Source organism: Balaenoptera physalus, assembly GCF_965194825.1.
Source record: "Balaenoptera physalus genome assembly, chromosome: X".
NCBI lineage: Eukaryota > Metazoa > Chordata > Mammalia > Artiodactyla > Balaenopteridae > Balaenoptera > Balaenoptera physalus.
This window is the reverse complement of record NC_138903.1, coordinates 61,097,549-61,125,250: the sequence shown is the minus strand read 5'-3', so window position 1 is coordinate 61,125,250 and position 27,702 is coordinate 61,097,549. Positions and strand designations below refer to the sequence as shown.

Genomic DNA, 27,702 nt, shown 5'->3' with positions numbered 1-27,702 from the left:
TTGAAAAGTAATGAATTTATTTTTAATTGTGGTTATGTATATATCATAAAATTTGCTATTTTAATCATTCTAAGTGTATAATTCAGTGACATTAATTACATTAGCTGTGTTATGCACCCATCATCACTATTTCCAAAATCTTTTCATCAACCCAAACAGAAACTCTGTAACTTTTAAACATTAGCTCCTTCTTCCTCCCACCCCCTCATCCCCAGAAAGGTAATCTGCTTTCTGTCTCTATGAATTTGCCTATTCAGTGTACTTCATATAAGTGGAATCACACAATATTTGTCCTTTTGTGTCTGGCTTATTTCACTTAACGTGATATTTTCCAGGTTCATCCATGTTGTATAATGTATGGATACTTCATTCCTTTTTTTTTTTTAACTAATGACTTATTTTACTGTGGTAAAATATACATAACAAAGTTTACCATTTTAACCATTTTTAAGTGTACAATTCAGTGGCACTTAAGTACATTCACAGTGTTGTGTATCCATTACCACTCTGTTGCAGAATGTTTCCGTCACTCCAATCAAATTCTGTTCCCATTAAACAATAACTCACCACCTCCCACTCCTCTCAGCCCCTGGTAACCTCTACTCTACTTTGTCTCTATGACTTTGCACATTCTAGGTTGCTCATATAAGTAGAGTCATATATAATTTTTTTTTTGTGATTGGCTTATTTTACCTAGCATAATGTTTTCAGGTTCATCCATGTTGTAGCATGTATCAGTATTTCATTGCCTTTTAAGGATGAATAATATTCTGTTTTATGGATTTACCACATTTTGTTTATCCATTCATCAAATGATGAACATTTGGGTTGTTTCCATCTTTTTTGCTATCGTGAATAATGCAACTATGAACATTGGTATATATCTCTGCTTGAGTCCCTACTTTCAATTCTTCTGTGTATATACCTAGAAGTGGAATAGCTGGGTCGTAAGTGGGTATTTTATACTATATCATTTAAATTTATTGAGCAATTTAAAAAATTATATATTCTTTTAATTATTTTCTTTCTGGTTGTTCTGGGGCTTACAACATACATCTTAATTTATTAGAAGTTACTTCGGATGTATGCTAACTTTATTCCAGTAAAATATAGGAACTTTACTTCTATATAACTCCATTCCCGTCTCTTCTTTTTTTGCTATTATTATTATACATATGATGTCTGTATATATTTTAAAACTGAACAATATGTGCTTATAATTATTGCTTTATATAATCTTAATGTATTTTAAAGAAGAGTAGAGAAAAAAGGAGAGCATAAATATATATTTATAGAATTTTAAAATATATTGACCTTCTTATCAGTTTTGGTTTTCTTCATTTATTCATGTAGATTTGAATTACCATCTGGTGTCATTTCCTTACTCTAATTATAATTTCATTCCAACCTGTGCTTCTTTGTGTTGTTATTGTCAAATATATTACATATGTAATGCCCCAACAATAAAATTTTATGGACATTTATATAGGTGCTTTTTAAATAAGAAAGGAAAGAGAAGAAATATGTAATCATGCTGTTTTTTTTATAATTATCTACTTAATTACTTTACTAACACTTTTTTTTTCTTGTGAATTCGAATTGATATCTGATGCCACATGCTTTCAGCCTGGAGACTGTCCTTTTGTCTTTTTTGTAAGGCTAGCAAGAAACTCTTAGTTTTTGTTTGCCTGGGAATGTATTTATTTAGTCTTCATTTTGAAAAATACTTTTCCTAGATACAGGATTCTTAGTTGATAGTTTTTTTTTCTCTTTAAGCCTTTTGAATATGTCATCCCTGCCTTCTAGCCCCCATTGTTTCTGATGAGAAATCAGCTGTTACTTACTGTCATTCCCTTTTACATGATGAAACATTTTTCTCTTATTGCTTTCAGTATTTTCTCTTTGACCTTGAATAATTTGGCCATAATGTTTCTGGTTATGGATTTCTTTGTGTTATCCTACATGGAGCCTTTTAAGCTTCTTGATGTGTAGATTATTGTTTTTCATCAAATTTGGGACATTTTCAACCATTATTTCTATCCCTTTCTCTCACTTCTCTCCTTTTGGTACTCTGATTGTGCATATGTTGGTGTGCTTAATGATGTCCCACTTTTCTCTGAGGCACTGTTCTTTTTCCTCATTTTTTTTATTCTTTAGATTTGTATAATCACTATCAATCTGTCTTCAAGTTTATTTATTCTCTTTTTGCCTGCTCAGATCGACTTTGAGCCTCTTCTAGTGAATTTTTCATTTCAGTTACTGTACTTTTCAACTTGAGAATTTCCACTTTTTTAAAAATGATTTCTATCATGTAATATATTCTTATTCTCTATTTGATGAATCATTGTTATCTTACCTTCCTTTAATTATTTAAACATGGTTTCCTAAAGTTTTCTGAACATATTTCCAGTAGCTTCTTTGAAGTATTTTTCTAGTAAGTGTAATGTCTGGGACCTCTCAAAGGCAGTTTCTATTGCCTGCTCCTTTTCCTCTGTATGTCACATTTTACTGTTTTATTGCATGTCATGTAATATTTTGTTGAAAACTAGACATTTTGGATAATATATTGTAGCAAGTTTGGATACCAGTTCCCCCACTTTCTGGAACTTATTTTTCTTTTTATTGCTTGTTTGGTCATCTATTTGTTTGGTCACTTGACTGGACTAATTCTGTGAAGTCTGTTTTTCTCACAGTATTTGACCTCTAATGCCCCTGCTGAGAGTTTTTTCTCCTGTTTTTATCTTTTCATGGTTTTCTGGGGTTCACCCCTGCATCTGGATACACAAGCCCCTTGTTGGTCAAAGGTTGTTTTAAGCCAGTTCAACTTTCACTCTTTCCTGTTGGATGTGTGTTTGGCTTAAATACTATCTTCACAGTTCAGTCAATTTATCATTTTGCCCTGTATTCATCCAGGGGGTGGTAGCTAGTAGGTCCTTTCTCTGGTCATGCCTGAGTGGGCAGTCTTGAGCATGTGCACAGTCTCCAACACCCCCCTCCCCAGTTATGAGTGTGATTGGATTTTTTTAAGACAGAATTTTTTAGAGCAGTTTTAGGTTTACAGCAAAATTGAGAGGAAGGTACAGAGATTTCCCACATACTCCCTTCCCTACCACATGCATAGCCTCCCCCATAATCAATATCACTCACCAGAATGGTGCTTTTTTTTTTTTAACTAAGGATAAACCTACATTGACACATCATAATCACCTATGTCCATAGTTTACCTTAGGGCTCACTGTTGCTGTTGTACATTCTGTGGGTTTGGACAAGTGTATAATGATATGTATCCATCATTATCGCATTTTAGTATCATACAGAATAGTTTCACTGCCCTAAAAATCTTCTGTGCTCTGCCTGTTCATATCTCCCTCCCCCCAACCCCTGTCAACCACTGACCATTTTAGTCTCCAAAGTTTTGCCTTTTCTGGAATGTCAAATAGGTTGGAGTCATACAGTATGTAGCCTTTTCAGGTTGGCTTCTTTCACTTAGTAATAATACATTTAGGGTTCCTTCATGTTTTTTCTTGGCTTGATAGCTCATTTCTTTTTCGTGCTGAATAATATTCCATTATCTGGAATGTACCACAGTTTATACATTCATCTACTGAAGGCCATCTTTGTTGTTTCCAAGTTTTGTCAGTTATGAATAAAGCTGCTATAAACATCCATGGGCAGCTTTTGATATAAGTTTTCAATTTCTTTGGGTAAATACCAAGGAGCATGATTGCTGGGTTATATGGTAAGAGTGTGTTTAGTTTTATAAGGAACCACCTAACTGTCTTGCAAAGTGGCTGTACCATTTTGCATTCCCACCAGCAGTATGAGTTATGTTCTCCCACATTCTCACCATCATTTGGTATTGTCAGTGTTTTGGATGTTGGCCATTCTAATAGGTGTGTAGTGGTATTTTATGATTGTTTTAATTTGCATTTCCTGATGACATATGATGCGTGGAGCATCTTTTCACAGGCTTATTTACCATCTGTATATCTTTTTTCGTGAGATATCTGTTAAGAACTTTGGCCCATTTTTAAATTGGGTTATTTGTTTTTTTATTAAGAGTCTTTGTATATTTTGGACATCAGTCTTTTATCAGATGTGTCTTTTGCAAATCTTTCCTCTGAGTCTGTGACTTGTCTTCTAAATCTCTTGATATTGTCTTTCACAAAGCAAATGTTTTTAATTTTTAATGAAGTCTGGCTTATCAGTGATTTCTTTCATGGATTGTGTCTGTGTCTTTGGTGTTATATTCTTTTTTTTAATTTTTAATTTTATTTTTGGCTGCATTGGGTCTTCATTGCTGCGTGTGGGCTTTCTCTAGTTGCGGCGAGTGGAGGCTACTCTTTGTTGTGGTTTGCAGGCTTCTCATTGTGGTGGCTTCTCTGTTGCAGAGCACGGGCTCTAGGCACATGGGCTTCAATGGTTGTGGCACGTGGGCTCAGTAGTTGTGGCTCACGAGCTTAGTTGCTCCATGGCATGTGGGATCTTCCCAGACTAGGGATCGAAACTGTGTCCCTTGCATTGGCAGGCAGATTCTTAATCACTGCACCACCCGGGAAGTCCTTTAGTGTTATATCTAAAAAGGCATCACCATACCCAAGGTCATGTAGGTTTTCTCCTATGTTATCTTCTAGAAGTTTTATAGTTTTTCACTTTGCATTTCAGTCTGTGATCCATTTTGAGTTAATTTTAAATTTTTGTGAAAGATGTAAGGTCTGTATCTAGATTCCTTTTTTTTTTTTTTGCATGTAGATGTCCAGTTGTTCCTGCACCATTTGTTGAAGAGACTAACTTTGCTCCATTGTATTGCTTATGCTCCTTTGTCAAAGATTAGTTGACTATATTTATGGTGGGTGCTTTGTTCTGTTCCACTGATCTATTTGTCTTTTCCTTTGCCAATATCTTGATTACTGTAATAAGGAACTGTCTTTGATAGCTGTAGCTTTATAATAAGTCTTGAAGTCAAGTAGCAGCAGTCCTATATTTTGTTCTTTTCCTTCCATATTGTGTTGGCTATTTGGTCTTCTGCCTCTTCATAGACACTTTAGGATCATTTTGTCAGTCTCTAATATAACTTGCTAGGATTTTGATTGGGATTGCATCCGATCTATAGATCAAGTTGGGAAGAATTGGTATCTTGAATTTTTCTATCCATGAACATGGAATTTTCTCAATTTGTTTAGTTTTTCTTTGATTTCATTTATCAGAGTTTTATAGTTTTCCTCATATATTGAAATAGATCTTGTACATATTTTGTTAGATTTATATCTAAGTATTTCATCTTTTAGGTGCTAATATAAATAGTATTGTGTTTTTAATTTTAAATTCCACATGTTCATTACTGGTACATATGAAAGCTATTGATTTTGTATGTTAGCCTTGTATCCTGAAACCTTACTATAATCACTTATTAGTTCCAGGAGTTTTTTTGTCGATTCTTTCAGTTTTTTTGTAAATTTTCTCTTTTTTAAAAATTAATTAGTTTATTTATTTTTGGCTGTGTTGGGTCTTCATTGCTGCACGTGGGCTTTTCTCTAGTTGTGGCGAGCAGGGGCTACTCTTTGTTGCGGTGCATGGGCTTCTCATTGCGGTGGCTGGCTTCTCTTGTTGCGGAGCACAGGCTATAGGCACGCGGGCTTCAGTAGTTGTGGCTTGCAGGCTCTAGAGTGCAGGCTCAGTAGTTGTGGCGCACGGGCTTAGTTGCCCTGTGGCATGTGGGATCTTCCCGGACCAGGGCTCGAACCTGTGTCCCCTGCATTGGAAGGTGGATTCTCAACCACTGCGCCACCAGGGAAGCTCTTTGTCAGTTTTCTACATAGATTATCATGTCATTTGTGAGCAAAGATAGTTTTATATCTTCTTTCTCAATCTGCATATCTTTGATTTCTCATTTTTGCCTTACTGCATTAGCAAGGACTTCCAGTATGATGTTGAAAAGGAGTTGTGAGAAGGGACATCCTTGTCTTTTTCCTGAATTACTGGAAAAGTTTCAGTCTTCTCACCATTAATTATGATGTTAGCTGTATATTATTTGTAGATGGTCTTTATCAAGTTGTTACTAGTTTAATGAAAGGTTTTTTATTTTTTGATCATGAATGGGTATTTGATATTTTTCAAATGCTTTTCCTTCATCTACTGATGTGATTTTTTTTTAGTCTGTTGATGTGATAGATTACATTAACTGATTTTTGAATGTTGAACCAGCCTTGCATATTTGGGATAAATCCCACTTTGTTGTGGTGTATAATTTTTTAAAATTTGTTTTTGGATTCAATTTGCTAATATTTTGTTGAGGATTTTTGCATCTATGTTCGTGACAGATATTGGTCTATTCATTTTCTTTTAACGTCTGTCTGGTTTGGGTATTAGGGTAATGTTGGCCTCATAGAATGAGTTAGGAAGTTTTCCTTCTGCTTCTATCCTCTGAAAGAGATTATAGAGAATTTATATAATTTCATCCTTAAATGTTTTATAGAATTCCAAAAAACTACTACAACTTATCAGTGAATTCAGAAAAGTTGTATTTCTGAATTCTGTTGTATTTCTATACTTTAACAATGAACTATCAGAAAGAGACATTAAGAAAACTATCCTGTCGATCACATCAAAAAGAATAAAATATCTAGGAATAAATCTAAGGAGGTAAAAGATTTGCATTCATACACAAACACACACACAGTGGAATATTACTCAGCCATAAAAAGAACGAAATCTTCCCATTTGCAACAACATGGATGAACCTAGAGAGTATTATGCCAAGTGAAATAAAGTTAGACAGAGAAAGATAAATACTGTAAGATTTCACTTTTATGTGGAATCTAGAAAGAAAACGAATAAATATAACAAAAGTTATAGATACAGAGAACAAACAAGTGGTTGCCAAAGGGGAGGGGTTGGGGGGGGAGGAGAGAAATAGGTGAGGGAGATTAAGAGGTACAAACCTCCAGTTGCAAAATAAATGTCAGAGGTATGAAATGAATGGTATGGGGAATATAGTCAGTCAATAACTATCTAATATCTCTGCATGGTGACATATTATAACTAGACTTATCATTGTGAACATTTTGAAATGTATAGGGAATATCCAATCACTGTGTTTTGTAACGGGAATTAACATAGTGTTGCAGGTCAATTATACTTCAGAAACAAACTCATAGGAAAAGAGATCAGATTTGTGGTTACTAGAGGTGGGGAGTAGGGAGAGGGAGGATTGGATGAAGGCAGTCAAAAGGTACAAACTTCCAATTATAAGATAAGTAAGTACTAGGATTTTAATGTACAACATGATAAATATGACTAACAGTACTGTGTGTTATATATGAAAGTTGTTGAGATAATAAATCCTAAGAGTTCTCATCACAAGGAAACAATATTTTCTATTGATTTCATTTTGTATCCATATGAGATGATGGATGCTCACTAAATCATTGTGATAATCATTTCACGATATATGTAAGTCAAATCATTATGCTGTACACCTTAAACTTGTACGGTGCTGTTTGTCAATTATATCTCAATAAAACTGGAAGAAAAGTTTGATAGAATTCAGCCGTGAACCCATCTGGGCCTGGTGCTTTCTATTTTGGAAGGTTAATAATTTTTTTTTTAATCAGCTCTTTCTTTTAATGTTGATCCATACAAGTTCAGAAACACTGACCTGTAGGGTCAAGTGCAAACTCCTTAGAGCAGCACGTGTCTCGTCTCCGTCACCCTCCAGCTTCCTTCCTGCACCTTCCCCCATGCCTGCTTCTTACTTGACTAGAGCTGGAAGGTTAATAATTTTTGATTCAATTTATAAAATAGATACAGGTCTAATCAGACTGTCATTTCTTTTCACGTGAGTTTTGGCTGCTTGGGTCTTTCAAGGAATTGGTCCATTTAATCTAGGTTCTCAAATTTGTGGACATAGAGTTGTTCATAGTATTCCTTTTAATACTCTTTAAATTTTCAAGGGGTCTATAGTGATGTCCCCTCTTTCATTTCTGATGTTAATAATTTGTGTCTTCTATTTTTCTTAGCCTGGTTAACAGGCTTATTAATTTTATCAGTTGTTTCAAATACCAGCTTTTGGTTTCATTTATTTTCTCTATTGATTTCCTGTTTTTAATTTCATTGATTTCTGCTCTAATTCTTATTATTTCTTTTTTTCTGCTTGCTTTTTTTTTTTTTTTTTTTTTTTTTTTTTTTTTTTTTTTTTATTTATGGCTGTGTTGGGTCTTCGTTTCTGTGCGAGGGCTTTCTCCAGTTGTGGCAAGCGGGGGGCCACTCTTCATCGCGGTGCGCGGGCCTCTCGCTATCACGGCCTCTCTCGTTGCGGAGCACAGGCTCCAGACGCGCAGGCTCAGCAATTGTGGCTCACGGGCCCAGCCGCTCTGCGGCATGTGGGATCTTCCCAGACCAGGGCTCAAACCCGTGTCTCCTGCATTGGCAGGCGGATTCTCAACCACTGCGCCACCAGGGAAGCCCTCTGCTTGCTTTTGATTTAATTTCCTCTTTTTTCCAGTTACTTAAGGTGGAAACTTACTGATTTTAGATATTTCTTCTTTTCTAATATATGCATTGAATGCTATAAATTTCCTTCTATGTACTGCTTTTGCTGCATCCCACACATTTTGATAAGTTGTGTTTTCATTTTCACTTAAACTACTTTAAAATTTCTGTTGAAATTTCTCCTTTGACCCATGTTTTATTTAGAGTATTGTTTAATCTCTACATATTTTGGAATTTTCCTGTTATCTTCCATTATTGATTTCTATTTTAATTCCATTGTGGTCTGACAGCAGATATTATATGATTTCTGTACTTCAAATTTGTTACAGTATGTTTTATGGCTCAGAATGTGGTCTATCTTGGTGAATATTCCATATGAATTTGGTAAGAATGGATCTAGTAGTCTGTACATTTCAATTATATGCAGTTGATTGATGGTGTTGCTGCATTCAACTATATTCTTACTGTTTTTGTGCCTGTTCTATCTGTCCATTTCTGAGAGAGGGATGTTGAAATCTTCAACAGTGATAGTAGATTCATCTATTTCTCCTTGCTGTTCTATCAGTTTTTGCCTCACATAGTTTGATGCTCTGTTGTTAGGCTCATACATGTTAAGAATTGTTATGTTTTCTTGGAGAATTGACCTCTTTATCATTAGGTAATGCCCTTCTTTATCCCTGATAATTTTCCTTACATTGAAATGTGCTCTATCTGAAATTAATATAGCTACTCCTGCTTTCTTAGGATAGTGTTAGCATGGTATATTTTTCTCCATCCATTTACTTTTTATCTCTATGTGTCTTTATATTTAAAGTGGGTTTCTTGTAAACAATGTATAGTTCAGGCATTTAAAAAAATCCGTTCTGACAATCTCTTTTAATTGGTGCACTTAGGCCATTGAAATTCAAAATGATGATAGATACAGTTGGATTAATATCTACCATATTGTACTGTTACTGTCTTCTATTTGTTGTTCTTGTTCTTTTTTCCTATTGTTGTCTTCCACTCTTCTGCCTTTTGTGGTTTTAGTTGAGTATTTTATATGATTCCATTTTTGCTCTTTTCTTAGCCTATAGGTTAAAATTTAAAAAACTTTTCTTAGTGGTTGCTCTAGAGTTTGCAATATACATGTACCACTAATCCAAGTACACTTTCAAATAACACTGTACCACTTCATGAGTAGTGTGAGTACCTTATAGTATCAAAATTCCTCCCTTCCACCCCTTGTATCATTGCTGTCATTTATTTCACTTTATTCTGTGTCATTTATTTCACTTTATTGTCTCTGTATATATACATATATATACACACACACACAGAAGATATATAAATATGCACACATTATTGAACACATTTTTATTGTTATTATTTTGAACAGTTATCTGTTAGATCAGTTAAGGGCAAGAAAAGTAAATTTTTATTTTACCTTCACTTATTCCTTCTTCCATGCTCTTACTTACTTTATGTACATCCAAGTTTTTGACCTATATTATTTCTCTTCTCTCTGGAGAACTTCTTTTACCATTTCTTGCAAGGCCAGTCTGTTGGCAACAAATTGCCTCAATTTTTGTTTGTCTGAGAAAGTCTTTATGTCTCCTTTACTTTTGAATGATATTTTCACAGGGTACAGAATTGTAAGTTGATGCTGTTTTTCTCTCAGTACTAAATATTTCACTCCACTCTCTTCTTGCTTGTATGGCTTCTGAGAAGTTGGATATAATTCTTATCTTTGCACCTTTTAAGATAAGGTGTTTTTTTCCTCTGGCTTGTTTCAGGACTTTTTTCTTTATCTTTGATTTTCTGTAATTGGAAAATTATATGCATAGGTGTAGTTTTTGGTATTTATCCTGCTTGGTGTTCTCAGAGCTTCCTGGGTCTGTGGTTTGGTATTGGACATTAATTTGGGGAAATTCTCAGTCATTATTGTTTCAAATGTGTCTTCTGTTCCTTTCTTTTTTCTTTTGGTATTCCCATTACACTTACATTACACCTTTTGCAGTTGTCCCACAGTCCGTTGACATTCTGATCTTTTTTTTTTTTTCAGTCTTCGTTCTCTTTGCTTTTCTGTTTTCAAGGATTCTCTAGCTCATAGATTCTTTCCTCAGCCATGTCAAGTTTATTAAAAAGTCCATCAGAGACCATCTTCATGTTTGTTACAGTGTTTTTTATCTCTGGCATTTCTTTTTGCTTCTTTCTTAGCCTTTCCAGCTCTCTGCTTATGTTACCTGTCTACTTTATCCATTGGAACCCTTAGCATATTAATCATAGTTATTTTAAATTCCTGGCCTGATAATTCCAACATCACTGCCATGTCTGGTTCTGATGCTTACTGTCTCTTCAAATTGTGTTTTTTGCCTTTTGGTATGCCTTGTACTTTTTTCTTGGTAGTGGGACTTGATATACTTGGTAAACGGAACTACTGTAAATAGGCCTTTAGTAATGTGGTGGCTAGGTGTGGAGGAGGGAGAGGCCTATAGTCCTATGACTAGTTTTCAGTCTTTTCTTGAGTCTCTGCCTCTGAACTGTGAACTTCACACATGTTTCTCATTTTTTCCCTCCCCTCTTAGGTGGTACAGAATGGCTAGCGTAGACTGGGGTTGAGTATTTCTCTTCCCCAGGTCAGTTAGCCTCTGATAATACCCCAGGAGGTTAGGCCCTGGTTCACTAGTTTGCCCTGAGGGCAGGCCTTGTTAAGAACACAACTACTGAAGCCCGTGTGCCACAACTACTGAAGTCCATGCACCTAGAGCCCGTGCGCCGCAACAAGAGAAGCCACTGCAGTGAGAAGCCCGCACACTGCAACGAGGAGTAGCCCCTGCTCGCCGCAGCTAGAGAAAGCATGCGCGGAGCAACGAAGACCCAACGCAGCAAAAAAAAAAAAAATTTAAAAATTAATTTTAAAAATTATTTTTAAAAAACCACCAAACACAAGTGCCCCCCGGAGACACAGTAAATATTTTTGTCGTTCACAAAAAAAAAAAAAAAAAAAGAACAGATTGCTCTGGGCTGTTTCAAAATGGTTCCTTTTTACCTTTTCCTGCCAAAGCCCAAGGGAATTTTTCTATGATATTTACTGTGGGAATCTGGTTGAGCTCCTGGAGATTAATCTGACGATATTGTGGGTATCCCCCTTTAACTATGTCCTCTTGGAGTTTTAACTCTCAGACTTGTCCACACTGAACCTCCAGCAGTCTGTCAACTACAGTTCTCAATTTCCTGCCCTAGCAGTGGTGCCCTTGGTAGTTTTTACTTGTGAATCTCTCCTGTGCTAAGCGTCAACTCTTTGTATTTTTGCCTGTCTCCCCAATCTTGGGGGTAGTGGTTTGCCCTGTGTCCTCACCTCTCTTTTGGATCCAAGAAGAGTTGTTGATCTTTAAAAGTCTTTCCAGTTTTTTACTTGTTAGGATGGAGTTGTGACTTCCAAGCTCCTTACATGTGGAGCCATAAGCTGGAAGTGTGATTTGATTTTTAAGCTTGGCTTCCTTACCATCACCCCTGGATAAGAATAGCTTAATTTTCAGTCAGTGTTTGGTCAGAGGTTTTGATAAGCCCCTTGAGCCACTCAGGCTCAAGGCTGTTTGCTGATGAATCTGTGTATGACTTGAGGAATGCTTTCTAGTCCCATATTTCCCTCTGATTGTTCCTGAGTGGGTGCAGCCTAGAACATATGCATAGCCTTCTGTATCCCCAGGGATGTGTGACCCTAGGATTGTTCTTGTCTCTTTCCCTGGTTCTCTCTGTTCAAACTTCTGGCTCGTCTGCTATTTCACTTGTTGCTACTATTATCTTGGAGGTACCAGCCCCTTCTTAATTGCTCACCAGCAAGATCTCCATTGTTTTTGACTATGCCTTTAGGCAGGAATCTCTCCTTGCTCTGTTTCAAATAAAGTCATTCCCCTTAGGCAGAAATGCTGAGCTCTTCCTCTTTGTTGCCCACTTCTTCCCCTGGGTGGAAACTGGCACACTGCTGCAGCTGGGGGCAGGAGCATGGCAGCTACTCTTGCAGTGGCACCCCTACTATATGAGTAGTTGTTGGGGAGATGGTAGCCCCTAATCTACTTAGCATGCCCTCCTGTCCTGCATCCTCTGCCAAATGAGCCAGCCTGGGTGAAAGGGCTCAGGGTCCCAGTATTCTTGAGCTGTTACCCCTGGGGTAGAGCCCTTACCCTAAGAGTGAGAACTGAGTGGGGAAAGGAAGACCCAGTCCTCTCGTTGTGCCTGCCAATAATAGCACTTCGCAACACAGATCTGGGAAAGATGAGAGAGGCTGGCAGCCTGAGTCTAGGACCTGGAGGGAGAGGGAATTCCCACTTTCTTTTTGTTTTAAATTGAAGTTGAGTTTCAACATTATATCAGTTTCAGGTGTACAACATAGTGATTTGATATTTTTGTATATTACAAAATGGTCACCATGATAAGTATAGTTACCACTTTTCACCATACAAAGTTATTATAGTATTATTGCCTATATTCCCTATACTATACATTATGTCCCCGTGACTTATTTATTTTATAACTGGAAGTTTGTGCCTCTCTATCTCCATCACTTATTTCACTCATCTCCCCACCCCACTCCCGAATTCCTACTTTCCTGACAGCACTCATCTGGAGTAGCTTCCATGACATGGAGGTGGTATGGATAGGAGCAGGTCATGGCTCAAATGCCACAGACTCCCACTGTTCTTACTGAGATTCAGTTGATTTTTTTTAAATAAATGTTTTTCCATTTGCTGTATGCCCTTAGGACACTTTCCAGAGGCCTTAAGTGGTTGTTTTAATGATTTTTCCAGGCAAATGGTTGTTTCACTGGGGAGAGGGGGTCCAAGAGCTCCTTAATACCACTGTTGCAGAAGCTCCATTTTCATTGATTATTTTAAAAACTGGAAGTAGAAGGTTTAATGTACCAACAGACACCTCTATGAGATAGGGCTTACAATGAGGCCATTATAATGTAGGCCAGCATTATATCCTTGTTAGCAAGCTGAAAACTCAGTTTGGTAGGTATGGGTCTTTAAAAAGTAAAAGTAAAAGGAATACTTCAAAGTAATGGCTTCAATTTAGTCCAGTTCACCAAAATTTTATTGACTTCCTCCCTTGGAATACCAATTTTATGGTGAGTGATCTTTGTTTTACTTTTTAAGTTTTTTTTGGAAAACCTGAGGCTCATATTAATACATTATTTGTGGTTATCAGAATGTCCTGTAGATAATATGGTATGGTAGTTAAAGCAGAGAACTGAAAGTCAAATTTCTTTTCTCCCCATCCCCTTACTCTCATTTTTAATACCAATCTAGGAAATATTAGAAATCACTTAACTGCTAAATTAGTTCATTCAGCTGCAAAATGGAACTAATACTGTGCGTCACAAGGGTGTTGTAAAGCTTAATAAATATTGCTAAAGCATTTGTTTCCATGAAAACTCCTGTATTTGTTTTATTTTAAAAATATATTTCTTACACTTTAAAATGTGCCCATAAAGTAAGGGCTTGTACACACATGTAAAATCGTTTAATCTAGTGTGTATATAGCCAAATGGAAAAGAGCAGTAATATAATTATAGTGTTGATTTGTTGGATATATATCCTGAGGAAATTGTGGCTTTCTTTTCTTTTCTTTTCTTTTTTAATGGGTGTTGAATTTTGTCAAAAGCTTTTTCTGCATCTATTGAGATGATCTTATGGTTTTTATTCTTCAATTTGTTAATGTGGTGTATCACATTGATTTGTGTATATCGAAGAATCCTTGCATCCCTGGGATAAATCCCACTTGATCATGGTGTATGATCCTTTTAATGTGTTGTTGGATTCTGTTTGCTAGTATTTTGTTGAGGATTTTTGCATCTATATTCATGAGTGGTATTGGTCTGTAATTTTCTTTTTTTGTAGTATCTTTGTCTGGTGATGGTAGCCTCATAGAATGAGTTTGGGAGTGTTCCTTCCTCTGCAATTTTCTGGAAGAGTTTGAGAAGGATGGGTGTTAGCTCTTCTCTAAATGTTTGATAGAATTTGCCTGTGAAGCCATCTGGTCCTGGACTTTTGTTTGTTGGAAGATTTTTAATCATAGTTTCAATTTCATTACTTGTGACTGTTCTGTTCATATTTTCTATTTCTTCCTGGTTCAGTCTTGGAAGTTTATACCTTTCTAAGATTTGTCCATTTCTTCCAGGTTGTCCATTTTATTGGCATAGAGTTGCTTGTAGTAGTCTCTTAGGATGCTTTGTATTTCTGCGGTGTCTGTTGTAACTTCTCCTTTTTCATTTCTAATTTTATTGATTTGAGTCCTCTCCCTCTTTTTCTTGATGAGTCTGGCTAAAGGTTTATCAATTTTGTTTATCTTCTCAAAGAACCAGCTTTTAGTTTTATTGATCTTTGCTATTATTTTCTTTGTTTCTATGTCATGTATTTCTGCTCTGATCTTCATGATTTCTTTCCTTCTGCTAACTTCGGGGGTTTTTTGTTCTTCTTTCTCTAATTCCTTTAGGTGTAAGGTTAGATTGTTTATTTGAGATTTTTCTTGTTTCTTGAGGTAGGCTTGTATTGCTATAAACTTCCCTCTTAGAACTGCTTTTGCTGCATCCCAGACAAATCCCATTGTCATTTGTCTCTAGGTATGTTTTGATTTCCTCTTTGACTTCTTCAGTGATCTCTTGGTTATTTAGTAACATATTGTTTCGTCTCTATGTGTTTGTGTTTTTTACGTTTTTCCCCCTGTAATTTATTTCTAATCTCATAGCGTTGTGGTCAGAAAAAATGCTTGATATGCTTTCAGTTTTCTTAAATTTACCAAGGCTTAATTTGTGACCCAAGATGTGATCTATCCTGGAGAATGTTTTGTGTGCACTTGAGAAGAAAGGGTAATCTTTTGTCTTTGGTTAGTATGTCCTATAAATATCAATTAAATCTATCTGGTCTATTGTGTCATTTAAAGCTTTTGTTTCCTTATTTATTTTCTGTCTGGCTCATCTGTCCATTGGTGTAAGAGATTTTTCTTGTTTCTTGAGGTAAGCTTGTATAGCTATAAACTTCCCTCTTAGTACTGCTTTTGCTGCATCCCATAGGTTTTGGATCGTCGTGTTTTCATTGTCATTTGTCTCTAGGTATTTTTTGATTTCCTCTTTGATTTCTTCAGTGATCTCTTAGTTATTTAGTAACGTATTGTTTAGCGTCCATGTGTTTGTGTTTTTTACGTTTTTTTCCCTGTAATTCATTTCTAATCTCATAGCGTTGTGGTCAGAAAAGATGCTTGATATGATTTCAGTTTTCTTAAAGTTACTGAGGCTTGATTTGTGACCCAAGATGTGATCTGTCCTGGAGAATGTTCCGTGTGTACTTGAGAAGAAAGTATAATCTGCTGTTTTTGGATGGAATGTCCTATAAATATCAATTAAATCTATCTGGTGTATTGTGTCATTTAAAGCTTGTGTTTCCTTATTTATTTTCATTTTGGATGATCTGTCCATTGGTGTAAGTGAGGTGTGAAAGTCCCCCACTATTATTGTGTTACTGTCAGTTTCCTCTTTTATAGCTGTTAGCAGTTGCCTTATGTATTGAGGTGCTCCTATGTTGGGTGCATATATATTTATAATTGCTGTATCTTCTTCTTCGATTGATCCCTTGATCATTATGTAGTGTCCTTTCTTGTCTCTTGTAACATTCTTTATTTTAACGTCTATTTTATCTGATATGAGTATTGCTACTCCAGCTTTCTTTTGATTTCCATTTGCATGGAATATCTTTTTCCATCCCCTCACTTTCAGTCTGTATGTGTCCCTAGGTCTAAAGTGGGTCTCTTGTAGACAGCATATATATGTGTCTTGTTTTTGTATCCATTCAGCAAGCCTGTGTCTTTTGGTTGGAGCATTTAGTCCATTCACGTTTAAGGTAATTAATGATATGTATGTTCCTATGACCATTTTCTTAATTGTTTTGGGTTTGTTTTTGTAGGTCCTTTTCTTCTCTTGTGTTTCCCACTTAGAGAAGTTGTAGAGACGGTTTGGTGGTGCTGAATTCTCTTAGCTTTTGCTTGTCTTTAAAGCTTTTGATTTCTCCATCGAATCTGAATGAGATCCTTGCCGGGTAGAGTAATCTTGGTTGTAGGTTCTTCCCTTTCATCACTTTAAGTATATCATGCCACTCCCTTCTGGCTTGTAGAGTTTCTGCTGAGAAATCAGCTGTTAACCTTATGGGAGTCCCCTTGTATGTTATTTGTCGTTTTTCCCTTGCTGCTTTCAATAATTTTTCTTTGTCTTTAACTTTTGCCAATTTGATTACTGTGTGTCTCGGCGTGTTTCTCCTTGGGTTTATCCTGTATGGGACTCGCTGTGCTTCCTGGACTTGGGTGGCTGTTTTCTTTCCCATGTGAGGGAAGTTTTTGACTATAATCTCTTCAAATATTTCCTCTGGTCCTTTCTCTCTCTCTTCTCCTTCTGGGACCCCTATAATGCGAATTTTGTTGCGTTTAATGTCCCAGAGGTCTCTTAGGCTGTCTTCATTTCTTTTCATTCTTTTTTCTTTATTCTATTCTGCAGCAGTGAATTCCACCATTGTGTCTTCCAGGTCACTTATCCCTTCTTCTGCCTCAATTATTCTGCTATTGATTCCTTCTAGTGTAGTTTTCATTTCAGTTATTGTATTGGTCATCTGTTTGTTTGTTCTTTAATTCTTCTAGGTCTTTGTTAAACATTTCTTGCATCTTCTCGATCTTTGCCTCCATTCTTATTCCAAGTTCCTGGATCATCTTCACTATCATTATTCTGAATTCTTTTTCTGGAAGGTTGCCTATCTCCACTTCATTTAGTTGTTTTTCTGGGGTTTTATCTTGTTCCTTCATCTGGGACATAGCCCTCTGCCTTTTCATCTTGTCTATCTTTCTGTGAATGTGGTTTTTGTTCCACAGGCTGCAGGATTGTAGTTCTTCTGGCTTCAGCTGTCTGCCCTCTGGTGGATGAGGCTATCTCTGTGGTTTTCTAAAGTTAGAAAGTATTGCTTTATATAATTGATTTTTATGTGTCAATTGGCTGATCATCTGTTGTAGTGCAAAATAGAAAAGTTTAATTAAGTATAATTATAACATGTCTTCTTAGTAATATGTAGTCTTGAAAAAATATATATAATGTGAAATAAATATGTATTTATATGTATTTTTTCCTTTTTTAATGATAGCCAAAGCTATGATATTGGGAAGATGGATAAGAGTCTTGTTCAGCCGACAATGCTGGTAAGGATCATGTTAAATATTGCAGAAGTAGGTTGAAGAAATACAGTTTATGTTATTGTAATAAAATTATGATAGTCTGTCCCTCCATTTGTGAGTAGATTATTCACTGGGCACATCATTTAATATCTCAGTGCATTACTGTCTGTAAAGTTGATATACTTATGGAATCTACCCTCCAGGTAGATTCTTGTACCCATGAATTAATTAATACATGTAAAGTGCTTAGGACAATGTTTGGCTATATAAGTTTTAGCTTTTATTTGCATGTTCAAAAATTCTAGGTTTCTTTAACCACCCAGATAAAACATGCTTGGTATGGAAGTTAATTTTAATATTTAATCAAGTAAAATGTGATTATGTAAATAAATCTGATATAAAACTAATTTAATACATGCCATAGCAGAATGGAATTTTTTTGAGTATCCGTCTCTGCTTCTTACCATTATTATAGTATATCACTCAAAATGTAACAGAATACACACACACACACACACACACACACACATACATATATATGTATATACACACACATATATATCTCAGTATATCTAGCAATGTGGTAGATGGGGAAAAAAAAAGAAGTATAAAACGTGGCCTCTACCCTTAAATAGCTTATGTTTAAAGGATGAAACTGATACAGGTGAATACAATGGAATATTATTCAGCCATGAAAAGGAAGGAAATCCTGACACATGCTACAACATAGATGAACCTTGAGGACATTATGCTATGTGAAATAAGCCATTCACAAAAAGACATACTGTATGATTCCAGTTCAGTGAGATATGTTGGGTAGTCAAATTCATAGAGACGGAAAATAGAATGGTGGTTGCAGAGGTTTGGAGGGAGGCGAACATGGGGAGCTATTGTTTAATGGGTAGAGTTTCAATTTTGTGAGATTAAAAGAGTTCTGGAGATGTATGGTGGTGCTGGTTGCACAACAATGTGAATATACTTAATGCTACTGAACCATACACTTAAAAATGGTTACAATGGTCAATTTTATGTTATGTGTATTTTATCACAATTAAAAATAATGAAAATATATTACGATAGTGTCATATAATAGAATATCATATAACAACGAGAATAGACTACAATAATTATAACAATATGGACGTTCTCACATATAATGTTGAACAAACAGAGCAAAATACAAAGTAGTACATACTGTATGATTCCATAAATGTGAATGCCAAAAGCAGGTAGAACTAATACATGGTGTTGGAAGTGAGATAATTGGTTACCCTTGTTTGGAATAGTGTCTGAAAAGAGACAAGAGATGAGACTAAACTTCTGTTTCCTGATTTCTGTGTTGTTAACATATGTGTGCTCACTTTGTGAAAATTCAGAGTTGTACCATTGAGATTTTGGAACTTTTTTGTATGTATTTTATACTTCAATTAAAATTTCAAAAAAAAAGATTTAAAAAAATGAGTACAAGTGAAACAATTTGGGAAAAATAAGTGATAAACTGTGTGGTACTAACCTGAAGTATACGCAAGGGCATGCAGAAAAGGGGAATATTAATGTTGACTAGAATAGTTGAAGAAACCTTTTGGTAGGAGATAGGCCTCGGAAAGCAGATGGGGTTCATACAGTTAAAAGGGAGGGAGAAGGGAATACGAGGCAAGGGATTTAGATGAGAAGACGTCTGGAGGAGGAAATGAGGATGGAAGATAGGATTTAAGCATGATTGAAATCTAATATTCATACTGCAAGGTATGGAGAAGTAAGATTATGAAATAGTTTTTCTTTCATGCTAGCAGTATTTTATTGTGGTATAACTTAAATAAATAAATAAATAAATATATATATATATATTATATATATATATATATATATATATATATATATATATATATATACACTAAATTGCACAAATCTTAAAAGTATACAGCCTGATGAGTTTCAGTTTATCTATATAGTTTTGTAACTACCACACAGATCAAGATACAGAAATTTCCATTGCCCTCAAAAGTTACCTTGGCCCCTTTCCAGTTAATAGCCATTCATACCCCAATGATAAAACCACTATTCTGACTTTTATTGCTGTAGAATATTTTTGGCTTATCTTGAACTGTGTATAAATGAAATCATACAGTATGTACTGTTTTATGTCTGGCTTCTTTTGCTTAACATAATAGTTTGTTTTTTTTTTAAACATTTTTTATTTATTATTTATTTATGGCTGTGTTGGGTCTTCGTTTCTGCACGAGGGCTTTCTCTAGTTGTGGCAAGCGGGGGCCACTCTTCATCGCGGTGCGCGGGCCTCTCTTGTTGCAGAGCACAGGCTCCAGACGCGCAAGCTCAGCAATTGTGGCTCACGGGCCCAGCTGCTCCGCGGCATGTGGGATCCTCCCAGACTAGGGCTCGAACCCGTGTGTCCTGCACTGGCAGGCAGACTCTCAGCCACTGCGCCACCAGGGAAGCCCAACATAATAGTTTTGAGATTCATCCATTTTGTTCTATCTTTCTGATTATTTGACCCTTTTACTATTATGAAATAGCTACAGTCTTTCTCAGAGATGCCATATTTACTCCATCAAAGTCCTCTGGCGAAGTTTATAAGTTGAGAGTTGCTCCACAATAATAATAATGATATTAAGTACATTATATCCATCTTAGTTTTTGAATTAAAAACTCAAAGGTATCCACCCTAAATGTCATTTCTCTAAGATTCGCAGAGCCCTAATGTGCTTAACATTTTTTTTTTAAGTTAGAAGACCACCTTTGCCTGATCCTACTGTCCTCATTATACTTAGAGGCAGAATCTTCATTGAAATAGGCCTCCTGCTTTCAAAATGTGAATCTGTAGTTAAATAAGTCTGTGCTAAGTAGAGTTATTCCCCTTATCAATGTAGATCTGGCTGGAGAAACTGACTTAATTATTTCTTATTTCTTAATAAATAAATACTTATTTCTTAATAAAGAAATACTTTATTAATTTTAAAACTTGGTTGAGTTGGGAGGACTCTTGTGTATAGGAAAGTATATCTGCTCCTAGTGAAATGGTGGTATTTGTGCCCTTGGTCCAATTGGTTAATCTCAACTAGGCTATAAAGTCTTTGAGAGAGGGATTATGTCTTTCTATTTGTTTCTTTTGATGGAGGCCTAATATAATGCTACCTAAACAGTAGGTGGTAAGATGATTACATTAAATATTGCTGTGCTTTAATTTCCTTATTTTTAAAGTGAGGATGATTAAGTACTTTACCACTAAAACACTGTTAAGAAAATAATTATATTAACACAATTATATTAAATTTAAATAAGCTATTACTGTAAAATTCTCAGATGGTATTTGGTGTGGGTAGCATAATGATGAGACATATCCCAAGACTATGTGGTTGCTTAAGGAAATGCTATTTCATAATTATGACTGAGGTTTGAGAAATGCCTGTCACTGTGTAAGTGCTAGTCAGCTGTTGTATTGCAGTTTAACCCTCAACTGTGTGTGTTTTTTTTCTATTTTTAATTATAGGCTAAAGTTCTACGGTTACTAGCCACTGCTTATGTGGATTGGGACGACAAAGAATATTATAAGGCTCTCATCGCTATAAACCTAGCAAACAAGGTATAAGAGGTTTTTACTTTTGAAAATTAGCTTAATGAAATTTTGAAAGCATTGATTCACATTTTGAAATCCACTGTAGACATTTGCTCCAGTATTCCTGTTTTTTTTTTAAACAACAGATTGTTGCAATCTCTTCTGCAGCACAGAAAGGAAGAATAAAATATACCTCTTTGACAATAGATATTTTTGAAAAAAATTTTCTTTTGCACAAAACAGAAAAGGTTCTCTGATGTGAGTAAATTTTTGGATAAAGAAGGAAATGATAAAATAGGGAGATAGTGGGATTTAGTTTAAAAAAACCAACATCAGTCATTCACTTTCAGCTGATGCTCATACAAACATACACATATTCATACATACATACATACAATACCTCTATACTCTTGGATAAGGAACATTGATAGGCTGATGACTGTTTAAAGAGATTCAATTAGGATCAATGTGTTTTACTCTATAAGGCGATTAAATATACTGATACATTTTTAGAAAAATTTATTTATTTTGGCTGCATTGGGTCTTCGTTGCTGGGCGCGGGCTTTCTCTAGTTGCGGTGAGCAGGGGCTATTCTTCGTTGCGGTGCGTGGGCTTCTCATTTCGGTGGCTTCTCTTGTAGTAGAGCACGGGCTCTAGGCACACAGGCTTCAGTAGTTGTAGCACGTGGGTTCAGTCGTTGTAGCTCGCGCGCTCTAGAGTGCAGGCTCAGTAGTTGTGGCACACGGGCTTATTGCTCCGTGGCATGTGGGATCTTCCCAGACCAGGAATGGAACCCTTGTCCCCTGCTTTGGCAGGCGGATTCTTAACCACTGCACCACCAGGGAAGTCCCTGATACATTTTCAAAAGAGTTTTTTCAACAAGATGGGAAGCATGAAAGTGAATAGTTGAATTTATCAGAATATTAAATTGCCCAAAGAAACCATTTACTTGAATTATATTTTCCTGAAATTTATGTCACGTGGATGGGGTTATTTAATGCTGAAAAACTTCTTTTATGTTAAATTTTTTAATTTAAAAATATTCATATACATGAACATTTTCAAAAGCTGCATCCTTTTTTTTTTTGCATTTGCTAAGATGCAAGTCTAAATAAAAAACAGGATCCAAGACAATGGAGGAGGCTGCATGCTAGCTACATGACCTCTTGTCAGCATGTCTCTTTGTTCACTGGATACAGAAGTTGCAGTTTTTATAACAATAATTGTCCATCTGCATTACTCCTGACATATCACATTTAATAGCCTAATTATTGACCCTGGACATTGATGAACTGGGTGCATTAGGATTTCAGTGGCAATATACACTTAAAAGAGTTTTATTTGTAAACAATTTCAAACCTAGAGAAAGATTGAAAGAATAAGAATAGTTCAAAGAATACCCGTCTATTTACTTTACCCAGAATCACCTGTTATTAACATTTTGTGCATTCTCTCTTTCTCTATATTATTGAGGAAATATAATTCATACATTCATCTTATTGAGGGTAATATATATTGATATCTGTAATAATAATATATGTTATATACACTCAGTAATGAACTGTATAGCATGTTTTTCTCTCAAATATAGGATTACTCAATCTAGGATTAGGTATTGCATTTATGTGACATGTCTCTTTAGTCCCCTGTAATCTGGAACATTTCTGTAGCCTTTCTTTTGACTTCTGTGTCATTGATATTTTGGAAGAATACATTAGCTCCCTACCTTGTTTTAAATGAAAATTCTTCATTTGAGATTTATCTGATGTTTCCTTGTGATTAGACTCATATTATGCATTTGTGACTGGAATACTGCATGAGTGATATTGTGTCCCTTCTCAGGGCATCACATTTGGAGGCCCCTGATGTCCATCTGCTCCTCACTGGTGATAATATTGATCACCTGTTCAAAAGTGTTGTATATCTTCACTGTATATTAACCATTTTTCCCTTGCAACCAACAGACACTTTAAAATTATGCGTATACCCTGCTTTTTATTAAAAATTTCCTTAAGAATTAGTGTTCTTGCCTGAATCAATCTTATGATGGTTGCCAAATAATCATTTTCTAACTGTAGCACTCCCTTCATATTTACCAGTTGGCACTCAACATTCTACTGTAAGCAAGAACTCTCCCTTCTCCCATTTATTTAATATTTATTTATTTACTTCTTGATTTATTCATTTGTTATCAGGATTTATCAGGGTTTTTGTATTCCTATTTTTCCACTGACATAATTCATTACTCTTAATTATCTTTTAACAGTTTTATTTAGGTATAATTAACATAAAATAAACTGCCTATATTTAAAGTAAAAAATTTGATGAGTTTTGACATGTGTATATATCTATGAAACCATCACCACAATCAGGATACTGAATATATACATCATTCCTCAGAGTTTCTTCACACCCTTTTGTCACCCTTTCCCACTCTTCCCTAGGTAAACAACTGATCTGCTTTCATAGATTAGTTTGCATTTTCTAGAGTTTTATACCAATGGAATCATAGAGAATGTACTCTAGTTTTGAATGGCTTCTTTCATTCAGCATTCGACACAGTATTCTGAGATGTGGTGTGTGTGTGTAGTTTATTCCCAGGGTTCAGTAATATCTTATTGTATGGATATATACCATATTTGCTCTTAAATCTACTTTATCTTTTATTGATATAGTTACTTTAGCTTTCTTTTGACTAGCGTTAGCATGGTGTATCTTGTTCTGTTTTCCTATTTATGTCTTTATGTTTGAAGTGCATCTCTTATAAGCTGCATACAGTTGGGTTTTGCTTTTTTATCCACTCTGACAATCTGTGTCTTTTGACTGGGGTGTTTAGAATATTTACATTTGATGTGATTATTGATGTGGTTAAGTTCGAGTCTATCACCTTGTTATTGTTTATTTGTCCTGCATATTCTTTATTCCCCCTTTCTTCTTTTTTTTCTGCCTTCTTTTGTAAGTTTGTATTTAAGTAAATTTTTCTTCAAAACAGTTTATGAGTCCAATGTAGATTTTATTCTAACCTCCTGGAGAATCCATATTGAAATATTATGAAAATACAGACTTCCCTGGTGGCACAGTGGTTAAGAATACGCCTGCCAACGCAGGGGACAAGGGTTTGAGCCCTGGTCTGGGAAGATCCCACATGCCGCGGAGCAAATAAGCCCTGTGACACAACTACTGAGCCTGCGAGCCACAACTACTGAAGCCCACATGCCTAGAGCCCATGCTCCACAACAGGAGAAGCCACTGCAATAAGACTGCGCACCGCAACAAAGAGTAGCCCCTGCTCTCCGCAACTAGAGAAAAGCCCACATGCAGCAACAAAGACCCAATGCAGCCAAAGATAAATAAATAAGTAATTTATTTATTTAAAAAAAGAGGAATATTATGAAAATATTTGTAGGATCATCTGGAGGAACAAACAGTGAGACTACTCAGGGGAGTACTGAAAAAGGAGAGTGATCATAGAGGCTTTGTCACATTACATATTTGAATAATTTTTTAGATTCAGTTTTATTTCTTCTGTTGGCTTATTAGTTGTAACTCTTTGTTTTGCTATTCTACTGGTTTCTTTAGGGCTTATACTATATACCTTATCTTGGTCTACCTTCATATGTCATAATAGTGTACTTTTATATCTCCAGCCTGGCCTTTATGCTACTGTTGTCATATGTTTTACTTTTCCATATGTTATAAAATCCACAATACTATGTTATTATTTTTGTGTAAATTGTCAATTTTATTTTAAAAGAGATACAAATAAGAAAAAAACTTATGCATTTACACATGTAGTTACCATTTCAATTAATCATTATTCCTTTGTATACATCCAAATTTCCATTTGTTGTTTTTCTTCTGCCTGAAGAACATTGTTTTGGGGTTCTCCAAAGAGACTTATTATAAAGAATTGGCTTATGCAGTTATGGAGGCTGGTGAGTCTCAAGATCTGCAGGATGAGTTGGCAAGACAGAGACTCAGGAAGGCTGATGGTATGGTTCCAGTCTTAGTCCAAAGGCCTGAGAACCAGGAGAGCCAATGATGTAGTTTCAGTCCAAAGGCTGGCAGGCCTGAAACACAAGAAGGGCCAGTGTTTCAGTTCCAGTCCGAATGCAGGAAAAAGCTGATGTCCAGCTCAAAAGCAGTCAGTCAGGAAGAGTTCTCTGTTACTCAGGGGAGGATCAGCTTTTTTGTTCTGTTCAGGCCTTCAACTCATTGGATAAGGCCCACCCACATGCTGGGCAATCTGCTTTACCCAGTCTGTCTGTCTGTCTGTCTATCTATTTATTTATTTATACATTTATTTACTTATTTGTTTATTTTTGGCTGCATTGGGTCTTCGTTGCTGCATGCAGGCTTTCTCTAGTTGTGGCGAGTGGGGGCTACTTTTCGTTGTGGTGCGTGGGCTTCTCATTGTGGTGGCTTCTCTTGTTGTGGCTCATGGACTCTAGAGCACAGGCTCAGTAGCTGTGGGGCACAGGCTTATTTGCTCTGCGGCATGTGGGATCTTCCCGGACCAGGGCTCGAACCCGTTTCCCCTGCATTGGCAGGTGGATTCTTAACCACTGCGCCACCAGGGAAGCCCCAGTCTATTGATTTAAATGTTAATCTCATCCAGAAACACTCTCACAGAAAGACCAGAATAATGTTTGACAAAATATCTGGGTACCCTGTGGCCCAGTCAAGTTGACATATAAAATTAACCGTCATTGACACCTTTTAACATTTCTTGCAGTGCTGGTCTATCGGTGATGACTTATTTCAGCATTTGTGTCTTTGAAAATGTCTTTATTTCACATTATTTAAAAAAATATATTTATTTATTTGGCTGCACTGGGTCTTAGTTGTGGCATGCGGAATCTTCGATCTTTGTTGCAGCATGTGGGTTGTTTAGTTGCGGCATGCAAACTCTTAGTTGCGGCATGCATGTGGGATCTAGTTCCCCAACCAAGGATTGAACCAGGGCCCCCTGCATTGGGAGTACAGAGGCTCAGCCACTGGACCGCCAGGGAAGTCCCTATTTCACATTATGTCTTAAAAAACTTTTTATTTTTAATACTTATAGAGTAACAGGAAGTTGCAAAAATGGTACAAAGAAAAAAATTAAAATAAAAGCAATAGATTCAGAAGAAAATTTTAACACCCCCCCTCCCCTCCCCAAATAGTACAAAGAAGTCCCATGTACCCTTTACCAAGTTTCCTCTAATGGTTACCTGCTGCATTACTATAATAGCAAATTGTCATTGGTACATTGTATGTGTATAGTTTTATGCCATTTTATCCCATGTGTAGATGCATGTAACTACCACTGCAATAATATACAGAACTATCCCATCACCCCAAAGATTTTCCTCATACTACCCCTTTATATGCACACCCATACCTGCTCTACCCCCCACCATCCCTAAGCCCTTGCAAACACTATTCTTCATCTCTATAATTTTGTCATTCCAAGAATATTATATAAATGGAATCATACAGTTTATGACTTTTAGGAGATTAGCTTTATTCACTTAGCATAATGCCCTTGAAATCCATTCAAGTTTTTGTGTGTATTAATACTTGGTTTCTTTTATCACTGAGTGGTGCATGGTATGGATGGTATCACAGTGTGTTTAACCATTCACCTACTAAAGGAAATATTGGTTGTTTTCAAATTTTGGCTATTATGAGTAAAGCTGCTATGATATTTGTGTATAGGTTTTTGTGTGGGATGTAAGTTTTCATTTTCCTGGATAAATGACTAGGTGTACAATTGTTGGGCTATTTAGTTTTTAAGAAATTGTCAAACTGTTTACCAGAGTGGCTGTACCATGTTGCATTCCTACCAACAATGTATGAGAGTTTTAGTTTCTTTTCCTTCTTGCTGGCATTTGTCATTGTCCCTGTTTTTATATTTTAGCTGTTCTAATAGGTATGTAGTGATTTTAATTTATACTTTCCTACTGGCTAATGATGTTGAACACCTTTGCAGGTGCTCCTCTTTGGTGAAATGTGTCTTCGTAACGCTTGTCCATTTCATACTTGGATTGTTCAAATTTTACTGTTGAGTTTGATAAGATAAGATGTTCTAGATAAGAGTTGTTTGTCACATATGTGGATTGCGAATATTTTCTCCCTGTCTGTAAGCTGTCTTTTCATCTTCTTAACAGGGTTTGATTTATGGCCCAGGATATAGTATATCTTGGTAAATGTCCTGTGGACACTTGGGAAAAAAAAAGTGTATTCAGCTCTTTTGGGGTGGAGTGTTGTATAAATGTCAATTACAGTTGACCCTTGAACAACATGGGTCGACACCCTGCACGGTTGAAAAACCACATATAACTTTCTAGTGGGCCAGTCGTATCCGTAGTTCCATATCCATGGATCATGTAGTACTGTAGTATTTATTGAAAAAAAATCCACATATAAGTGGACCTACACAATTCAAACCCTTGTTGTTCAAG

General features: G+C 36.0%; 2 protein-coding genes and 1 pseudogene across 3 annotated transcripts in view; 2 read left to right on the top strand and 1 right to left on the bottom strand.

Annotated features, from left to right (window-relative positions):
- Positions 1–27,702, top strand: part of TEX11 (testis expressed 11) — a 373,633-nt gene that overhangs the window by 141,916 nt on the left and 204,015 nt on the right. The window contains exons 10-11 of the mRNA XM_082445679.1: positions 17,652–17,706; positions 21,191–21,283. Of these exons, the coding sequence (XP_082301805.1) occupies positions 17,652–17,706; positions 21,191–21,283 (148 nt within the window). The remainder of the gene's footprint in view (positions 1–17,651; positions 17,707–21,190; positions 21,284–27,702) is intronic.
- Positions 1–27,702, top strand: part of LOC309652341 (tigger transposable element-derived protein 1-like) — a 162,919-nt gene that overhangs the window by 31,848 nt on the left and 103,369 nt on the right. The gene's annotated exons all lie outside the window — the stretch shown is intronic.
- Positions 1–27,702, bottom strand: part of LOC309652343 (uncharacterized protein KIAA1143 homolog pseudogene) — a 209,720-nt pseudogene that overhangs the window by 135,338 nt on the left and 46,680 nt on the right. The window lies entirely within an intron of this gene.